The sequence below is a fragment of the Diuraphis noxia genome, unplaced genomic scaffold, assembly GCF_037042655.1.
Source record: "Diuraphis noxia isolate RWA-SAM2 unplaced genomic scaffold, SU_Dnox_SAM2 contig0003, whole genome shotgun sequence".
Classification (NCBI taxonomy): Eukaryota; Metazoa; Arthropoda; class Insecta; order Hemiptera; family Aphididae; genus Diuraphis; species Diuraphis noxia.
In genome coordinates this window covers 74,534,684-74,543,751 of record NW_028301713.1, presented here as the reverse complement: position 1 = coordinate 74,543,751, position 9,068 = coordinate 74,534,684, and the positions used below count along the sequence as shown (strand labels likewise).

Below are 9,068 nucleotides of genomic sequence, written 5' to 3'. Positions count from 1 at the left end.
AAGTCATAATTTGTATTTTGAGTATTTATTATTTTTGGTTATTATAATTTTCATAAATAAGCATGTTTTAATAGAAATGTTTTTTTTAAATTTATTTATTATAATCATAAAATGTTTCAGCACACATATAGTACTATTACAAGTAATTATTTTTTAACAATGGATTCAATTATATTAGATACATGCATTTTTTACATTGATAGGTACAATTGAGTAAATTATAGTTATATATAGTAAGAGTACAAGTGTATTCTTCTATGAGTCTTCTGATGATGACTCTTTGCTACCCATTAGGAGAATGTCCTAAGGGAGTTGAGGTCGTAGACGTCTGTTTAGTGTTTTATTTCCTAGGTTGTAGTGACGGTCACCAATCAAATTTTTTAAATTGTTCTGAAAGTTTTGGAAATGTGTCTTTATCCATTTATTAATGAAGGGTATATCCGTATCATTGTGAGTTTGACTGTTTCTCATTAACCATGGAGTTTTGAGGTAAAACCTCAAAAAATTTGTATCTTTTTTATTTTAGTGGGTGACGTAGTTGTCCATACGGGACAAGCATAGGATATCAGAGGCCATATTATAATAAAAATATTAAATTGCAACACAAAAATAAATAATAGAAAAACAAATATATTTTTAAAAATCTCACTTTAACATAATTATTATTGATCAAAACATAAATATATACCATTTAGAAACTGATAAATTAATTTCATAGTAGAAAAGTAGGTATATAAAAAAAAATCTTAATAAATGCAGTTTTATACAAAATTATGAACACGTGATAATCAATAAAAATAAATATTGGATAACATTAATGAGATTTTAATCATACTGATAAAATAGTGTATCAATAAATAATAGCAATAAAAAAATGTTTATTTTTTTTTTCCTGATGTGCTGTTTAACATAGCAGAAGGACAAGTTTTTTTGTTTAAACAAGAATCACAATGAGGACCTATGGGTCGGCATATAGTCTGTCCAAATCCGACCAATATGTGGTTAACTTCGCGCCAAAGGTCTTTAGGTAACCAAGACTCTAATGCAATACGCGTGTCTTCTGGTGACTTGGTAGGTTTCTTTACCCATCCCAAACGATTACTTATTCTATGCACATGAGTGTCCACTCCTGTACAATTTAAAAAAATGTGTTACGTTAAATGCAACTTGATAATAAATATAATATTTAAATTGTACTAAACCAATTCCAGTAACTTCATTCCAGGCGCAACTCATACAGAGATGAGCCATTTTAGGTCCAACACCAGGCAACTGACATAGGTCTTTAATGGTGTTTGGTATATCACCATTATATGTGTCCTTTAATATACGAGTTGTGCGTTTGATGTACTGAACTTTCCTCTAATAGTAATTAAAAATTAACATTCAACATAATTTATATCTATGTCAAACACAGAAATTAACAAATTTTAACTTATGTAGAGATAAACATTCAAAATATTACCTTCCAAAATCCAACAGGATATATAAGTTTTCCCAAATGATCATCAGTAATTTCCAAAATATTGTCAACAGTCAAGCCATGCTGTTTCAAACGTTGCATAGCTGCAAAATTAACTTCATCTTTTGTTTGACTTGATAACATTAATGAAATTAATACATGATATCTAATCACCTATAACATTGTAGGAATATAAAAAAGAGATATAATATTGCAATTGTCTTTTGGCTTTTATTAATTGTTTCAATGCAATTAGATAGGCAGAAAATTTTATCTCGTATACATTATGTGTTCATACTTCTGGTGATTCATTTAGGTCAGCAGCTTGATCACATCCCATATTGTCTACAGGTGCAACAATATCTTTACGCATTTTTCTTATGTCATCCAACGTCTTTTCCCAATTTGGTGGCTTCCAATCAGAATTTGAAGTTATTTCATTAGTATCAGATTTTATTGTCAAATGTTTTCTCTTTTTGATAACTTGCACATTATTTTCAAGTTTGTTAGAACCAATTTTATCAGACAAAGAACGTTTATTCCTCAAAGCTCCACGCATTATCATTAAAAAATGAAATCCTAAAAGAAAAGGTTTACCGAGGAAATTTAAGATGTAATTATAATGCAATATTGATATGTAGGTACATACTTATCTATTACAATTTCACTATTTCTGGACAGATATTTAGCCTCTTTTGACGTACCTATTTAGACTATTAGTGTATTAATTTAAAAACTACTAACTAGTAACTTGTAACCAAATAGACATGTAATTATTTTAAATTAAAATAAAAAAAATGTTCATTCACTTCATTCGGCGTTTAAATTTAAATTTTCTCTTATCAGCTTATCATTGATATAAAAAAACAAATCAGCCCACGATCATGGATAATTTAAAAAAAGGTTGTTAGATAGTTCCTTGGAGGATCCAAGATCTATAAAGAATTATAATATCTTGCCTTAGATCAAGATTAAAGCACAAGCACCACGACCATCGCAACATTTGCAATAATATTATTGCTAATAATAAATTAATAACGGATTATCGCGGTCAGTTATTTATTTTTATTTTTTAAAAACCCGACAATAAATTGTAATATAAATAGGTATAACATAATGATTAATGGTTGTAACTCGTAACTTATGAAAATTTAACGTCGCACCCACACGTGTTGTCTTCGTCTTAGACACGACGCATCTACGGCTTACCAGATTTCCGTTCGCTTTTATCAATAGGCTGCTGTCACTTGTCAGTTGTCAGTACTCAGTATTGATATTAGAATGAATTTATCTATTTTAAAACTTTTAGGTAAGAACATCATCTGTGTTCTCTCGTTCTGTTTTTTACGATATTTTAATTTTTAAGCGAGCTATGAGTAGGTAAATTATTAATATATTAAGAACAAGTACTATATTATATACAACTACTACACAAGGTTTTTCACGAAGTCTTGACATAATCCTCGTATATGTATATACCATGTGCATATATGGCTATAAGTCAGAACTTCGTTAAACACCTCGTATATCAATACGTGACAGTCAAGTCAATGTCAAAATACTTGCGAAATATTAGTATTGGGGTCTCCTCCTTTATCGGGGTGGTTGCTTATTTGAGAAATCCTCGGGTGTAGTGGACCTCACACATAATATTATTACCAAATAATACACATATCGACATATTATCTATTTTCGATTGCGCTTTGACAATGCAACAACCTCGGTAAGGGTTGGTAATCTATTTCTTATAAATTTTTCAATTAGAAATTATTAGGCACTTGACTTAATATTAGATTCAAGTAGGGTTGCCAACTTTCAATTTGGAAAATACCGGCCCAAGTGTAAGTAAAAAAAAAAAAAGGTCATAATTTCAGTAAATTTTTATTTGATATAAGTATAATTGATAAATTGATTTGATATAAGTATAATTGATAAATTGATTTGATATAAGTATAATTGATAAATTGATTTGATATTAGTATAAATAATAAATTGAATGATATATTACATAGTTTTAAAATAATAAATTTAATAATATTAATATTACATTATGATAAAATAATTAAATAATTAAATAAAGTAAAGTAAATTATAAACTTTTAAATGTATATTGAGCGGTATTTTTCACGGCGTTATATATACCTACTACTTATAAAAGTGTCAAAGTTGACGATAGGCATCTAATGCCATTAAGATTATATAGGTATGATTTGACAGCAATATGATAACCAATTTTACAAAAACGATATAATATTAATATATATATATATATCGAAACTCTCGTTCAGATAATTTTAAAATTATTATTTTGAAAATACCGGCTTTTTATTGGTTAATACTGGCAACCGGCTTTTTAAGTCTACGGATGTGAATTACCGGCCGGGCCGGGAAAATACCGTCCGGTTGGCAACCCTAGATTCAAGGCCGTAAAATGTTTTAAGTAGGCAGTCCTACGCAGTGGCGTAACTATGGGGTAGCGAGGGGTAGTGGTCGTAACCCCAAACATTTTTATGAGTTAGCAAGAGTATCATTTTGCTACCCCAAAATTATTTATATAATTTAATAAAAAAAATCAGTGTCAGTGTGTATTTACTATTTATTTATCTTTAAATAGTTGTCAGGAAAAAATACGTTATTTGTGAATTTTCGTGTTATAAAACTGTATAAGTATAATGATTATTTTAAAATAATTTAGGAGGAATAAGTTATGCGTATAAGTGGTACTCACCCATTATGCTTATTGGAGAAGATGAAGCATATAAAAGTATTCGCTACCCCAAACATTTACTGCTAGTTACGCCCCTGGTCCTACGTTTTCTGTAGGATAAAATGCGTCGTGGTTTTTAATCAAGCTGTCCGCCTGTCCTGTATTCTTATCCATAGTATTTGTTAAAAACGTTAAGGTTAAGCAGCTTGCAGCTAACTACTAACTTGGTAATTTGGCATAGTATAAATACAACATATTTTGTATTTATTTATTATAAATGTATATAATTATATAATATGTGGCTATATAGTAATATTCTAATAAATAACTAAAATTATGTAATATCAACAATTTATTATGTATGATAAGTACCTATGTGATGAGATTTTGAAAAATTTTGTTCAACCCACTGGGTAAGGCCCACATAGGTACTATAAGTAGAGCAAGTTTTCGTTTTTTTTTTAAAAATAATTTTCTCGCAATATTGTGTCTAGTACAATTATTAAATAATGATGTTTTAAATTCTAGTTCAATAGTTTTTAACAAGTCTTTTAACGTGCTGATGCCAGATCTGAACATATCATCGATGCACTCGATTATAAAGCTAAAAGAGTAAAAACTTTACAGATACATGCATACAACTATAATATATTATACATACAATAATTGCAATACGTTTTTAGGTCACGTGACGTATGTCCGTATGTAATCACATGTATAATATATAATATAATATAATTATTATAGAATCATTGCAACCGTGAATAGTAATATTAGTAATACTACTACTACTACTACTACTACTAATAATAATAATACAAACAGGAAATGCAAGATGTTATAAAACACACCCAATTATCATCAATAGAGAATAACGTAATGTAATACGCATGAGTAATTATAAATTTATAAACGTTCTAAAAATTATGAAAAAGTTTAATAACACAATAGTTCACAAACTTTTTTAGCTAAATATCCTATGACAATATGGCATACTTAACTACGATGAGAGGTGCACATCTTATTCGTCATAATCATCGTACTTTACTGTTTAATCGGATAATTTGATGAATAGTAATATTATTATTAATTTTAAAGATACAAATTTAAATGTTTAATTTAAAATTACCTATTTTTATGTGTTTTGGTACCCCACCTAGTGCAGATCATGACGCCTGGTTAGTATACTCCATCACAACCCCTATAGGCACTATTGGCACGACTCTGCCTACGACATACACACCAACATATAATGATATGTGTGTATTAACTTTACATTTCAGCAAAAAACAAACCAGTTTCGCCGGCGTACAACTATTATACAACTGTATCGGACGTAATAAGTAATAATATACCTAAGTATCCATAAAACATAATATTATATATACCTATCTATTGACCATTACGGTATACCCATGTCCGCGTTCTCCGACAGAAAGGGAAACACCGAAGTACTTAGCGAGTAGTTGCATAACAAGAATGCGAGCGTTATATTATTATATTATCTACTGCATTTCCACACTGCACAGGTCAACCCTTTAGGGCAATATGTGCGTTCCTCATAAAATAAACAATAATAGTAATCCAGACCTGTCCTAGTCCGTTCGAGCAGGATACATAATATAATAAGGGTAGGGTAAGTTAGATGTACCACTGACTACCTATATAAAAATGCGTGCGATTAAAATATGACAACTTGTGCAGTAATTTTGAACGAGAGCGTTCAATCGCGTCTATAATATTAAATATAAATATATCTACGTGACACCACAACCAGCCACAAAATGAAAGCCACAGTGAGTATATATTATCTGCATCGATTTTGTTTTTTTCGTGATCATTGAAATAAATATTATTTTCGTTTTTTTTTTTTTATTTGGCAGTATAAAGACTAACTACAAATGCTATTAGTCTACTTTAATTTAATATTTAAAACATAATATGGTATTATTAAACATTGTAAATGTTAATGTAATGAAAACTGTACCTATTTTTGTCATTGGATTTGGTTTGATCAAGACAGCCGGTTTTCACCGATATTCTTCAGCTTCGATTATGGTTCAGCGCTTTCTTGACGTCTATTCGACTTTGTTAATTCTATTATGAACAAATTTCGCACTCTACTATAGATTATAAAGTCATAAATGTTCTTTGAAGAGAAATAATTGAGGATATGGTAGCAATACAAACGTATGTGACGTGTGTATATGACCATCATCAGAGACAAAAGCACCACACTTGTCACGCTCCGTGCATCCTACAATGCAAAATTTAAGCAGAATATTATGAATTGCTATAAACTATATTGATTAAAATTAATCATGAATTATCATTTATTGGCAAAATAAAGTTAGCCAATTTACAGTCTAAATAATTATCTTAATGTATTAGATTTTAAATTTTGATGATTTGGTAGTTTGGTAGGTAAGTAGGTAAAATATCTTTACGCGTACAATATTTTTATTTTAAGTAAAACCGCATATATGATATTATATATATTTATGTAACTTAAATTATTGTGTATCATAATATATAGTTAAAAATAACTTAAAAAAGAATAAACTAAAATTATTTCCCTTATAGTTAAACGTGCTTTTATTATAATTGTTTAAGGTTGCTATTCTTTTAACTATTCTCTCGGTGGCTGCTGCTTCTCCACTGTTCTTTGGTCACTCCAAAAAGTAAGTAAAATACACATCATATTTCTTTTGATTATACATTATTTTTAAAATACAAGCAATATTTATGGATTTCGCTGTGTGTAATATGCAAATATTTACAAGAATAATGGTACATGAACGTTTAATGTTTGTAACTTTTAACTTAAAAGTTTTTATCATACATTTAAATATATAATAAAAAAACGAGTAAACGAATTTTTAACGCATTATGTATTTTTAAATAGCCAATTTATATGTATGAATTCTACTTTAATAAGATTTGTATGATCATAGTATAGGCACCTAACCTACCTACATAGACATGTGTAGTAGGTATACATCACTCATAAATATGATAAATATTAAATTGTATGATATTTATCTTTTTTATTTTTTAAATTAATCTCGTATTGAAGTATAGTTTTAGGTATTATTTTATATAAGAAGAATAAATTATTTGTTCTGTAAATTATATACACTATACACATGGATTTTCTGAAATATATATTTTTATGTCCTTTCTTCGTTCTTGTAACATTTAAGCTTTGAACCAACAACTCTAATCGTAGTTATGAATACAAATATTGCATCTGAAATTTCTGATTTATTTTGTTATAACTAGGTAGATGTCTATTTATAAAGTTAAGTTAAACTATAGTAGTTGTTTAAGATTTATTTTAGTGTCTATGGAAAATAGCTAAAATCTTAATAAATAATATAAATGGAATCGTACATATTATATTGAGTTGCAAAATTTTAGAGATTTCATAACTCATGAGAACATAATGACGTGCTCTTATAATTCCCAAAATTTTCTTTTACCATAAAATCACGATGATTTTGTAAATAATAAACGTTTTATATTTTATTTGGAAAAAATCACATGTTATATCATCAATTATTAATCATAAATCTTATAAATCCACATGAAAATGTATAGTAATAAATTATATAGGTGCCTGGTGCAACCAATATCTACGTATTTTATATAGCGTGTACTCAGGCCTCCCACATCAAATTTTTGGCCCTGGTACAGAACTGAATCCGTGCCCTTCTTATAATATTTAATTAATTTTGAAACATTTTTCTAATATATATTGAAGTAATTATTTGCATGAACGCCGGGCCTCAGTACCATGGGTCCATCTGATTCCCCCTTGTGGGGACCCTGTGTGTACTTATAGTTTGTTTCAAATATGATGATTTGTGCACAAACGACCAAATTGCGTTGGGTTTATAGTCTAGTAGATTTGTCTCCTAATAACCACAACTTAACTGATGTGCGGGTTGTCAGCCACGCCCGTCGCCTACCCACCGCGTGCACGAACGCAAGTAATTTTATTTGGAACAGAGCAGGTATAATGCTTGTTTTAAATTTGATTATTATTCTTGAATGCCTCGGAGCCATATTATTAAATATAATAGTAGTCTGTACTGAAATTTAAATCCCTTTAAACTTTAACGCCTAGTTCAATAATAAATTATTAAGCGTTTTATAAACATTTATTTTATCAAGCGTTAACCATAATTTACGATTTTTAGCGAACACCACGTTATCCATGTGCCATACCATGTACACAAGGTTCCAGTTTACATCAAAGAACCCGTATACATTGAGAAGCCAGTCTACATATACAAGACCGTCGATCATCATCACGATGACCACCATGATGACCATTACAGCCACGATGACCACTATAGCCTTGATGACCACTATAGTCATGATGATCATTATGACAGCCATTATTGATAAGACTGATAATGATGACTTTAAAAAGTTACAGATGTTTGTAAATTCAAGACCAATTTATTTTTGTAATATTATTATGATAAGTCATGAACCGTTAGCTATTAAAGCTCCTTTTTACCGTGTAAAATAATACCTATTGGTATAATTTTTTTCAAACTTCCTTGTTGTTTTGTAAAGTTTGTTCAGCGAAAATTTTCAATTGTTGTTTTTTCTCCTCTTCGTGAAAACCATTAATTGTTTTTATTTGATTATTGTATATTATGTTTTATTAAAATCAAAATATTTTAAAATATAGTAATTTTATGTGTTTATGTCTTGTCCCTAAATTACTAAATGATTCCACTCATATTAGCCATTAAGTACAAATTTAATAACATACTATTCTATTATTTCACAAATTATACATTTTGTTTAATATTATTGTATCAACACCGAATACTACAAGAACCAAGAGGCACTCGTTTCAGGTCACTATCATCTCATATCTGG

General features: G+C 29.0%; 2 protein-coding genes across 2 annotated transcripts; one reads left to right on the top strand and one right to left on the bottom strand.

Annotated features, from left to right (window-relative positions):
- Positions 1 to 610: 610 nt before the first annotated feature.
- Positions 611 to 2,323, bottom strand: Nthl1 (Nth-like DNA glycosylase 1). Its single transcript, XM_015512428.2, has 5 exons — positions 2,112 to 2,323; positions 1,761 to 2,041; positions 1,466 to 1,636; positions 1,203 to 1,362; positions 611 to 1,129 (listed from the first exon to the last, which is right to left on the bottom strand). Exons 2-5 carry the CDS (start codon positions 2,025 to 2,027, stop codon positions 879 to 881), a joined length of 849 nt encoding a protein of 282 aa, XP_015367914.1. The 5' UTR covers positions 2,028 to 2,041; positions 2,112 to 2,323; the 3' UTR covers positions 611 to 878.
- Positions 2,324 to 5,809: 3,486 nt separating this feature from the next.
- Positions 5,810 to 8,890, top strand: LOC107164569 (uncharacterized). Its single transcript, XM_015512429.2, has 3 exons — positions 5,810 to 5,965; positions 6,783 to 6,850; positions 8,372 to 8,890. The coding sequence occupies exons 1-3, from the start codon at positions 5,954 to 5,956 to the stop codon at positions 8,577 to 8,579; spliced, it is 288 nt and encodes a 95-aa protein (XP_015367915.1). The 5' UTR covers positions 5,810 to 5,953; the 3' UTR covers positions 8,580 to 8,890.
- Positions 8,891 to 9,068: the final 178 nt, after the last annotated feature.

Excerpts from the sequence above, each read along its gene's own strand:
- Nthl1 (XM_015512428.2), bottom strand. The coding sequence starts at position 2,027 with ATGATAATGCGTGGAGCTTTGAGGAATAAACGTTCTTTGTCTGATAAA. Across the intron at positions 1,363-1,465 it reads ATCCTGTTGGATTTTGGAAG|AGGAAAGTTCAGTACATCAA; the intron begins GTAATATTTTGA and ends AATTACTATTAG. Across the intron at positions 1,130-1,202 it reads GAATGAAGTTACTGGAATTG|GAGTGGACACTCATGTGCAT; the intron begins GTTTAGTACAAT and ends TAAATTGTACAG.
- LOC107164569 (XM_015512429.2), top strand. Across the intron at positions 6,851-8,371 it reads TTCTTTGGTCACTCCAAAAA|CGAACACCACGTTATCCATG; the intron begins GTAAGTAAAATA and ends TACGATTTTTAG.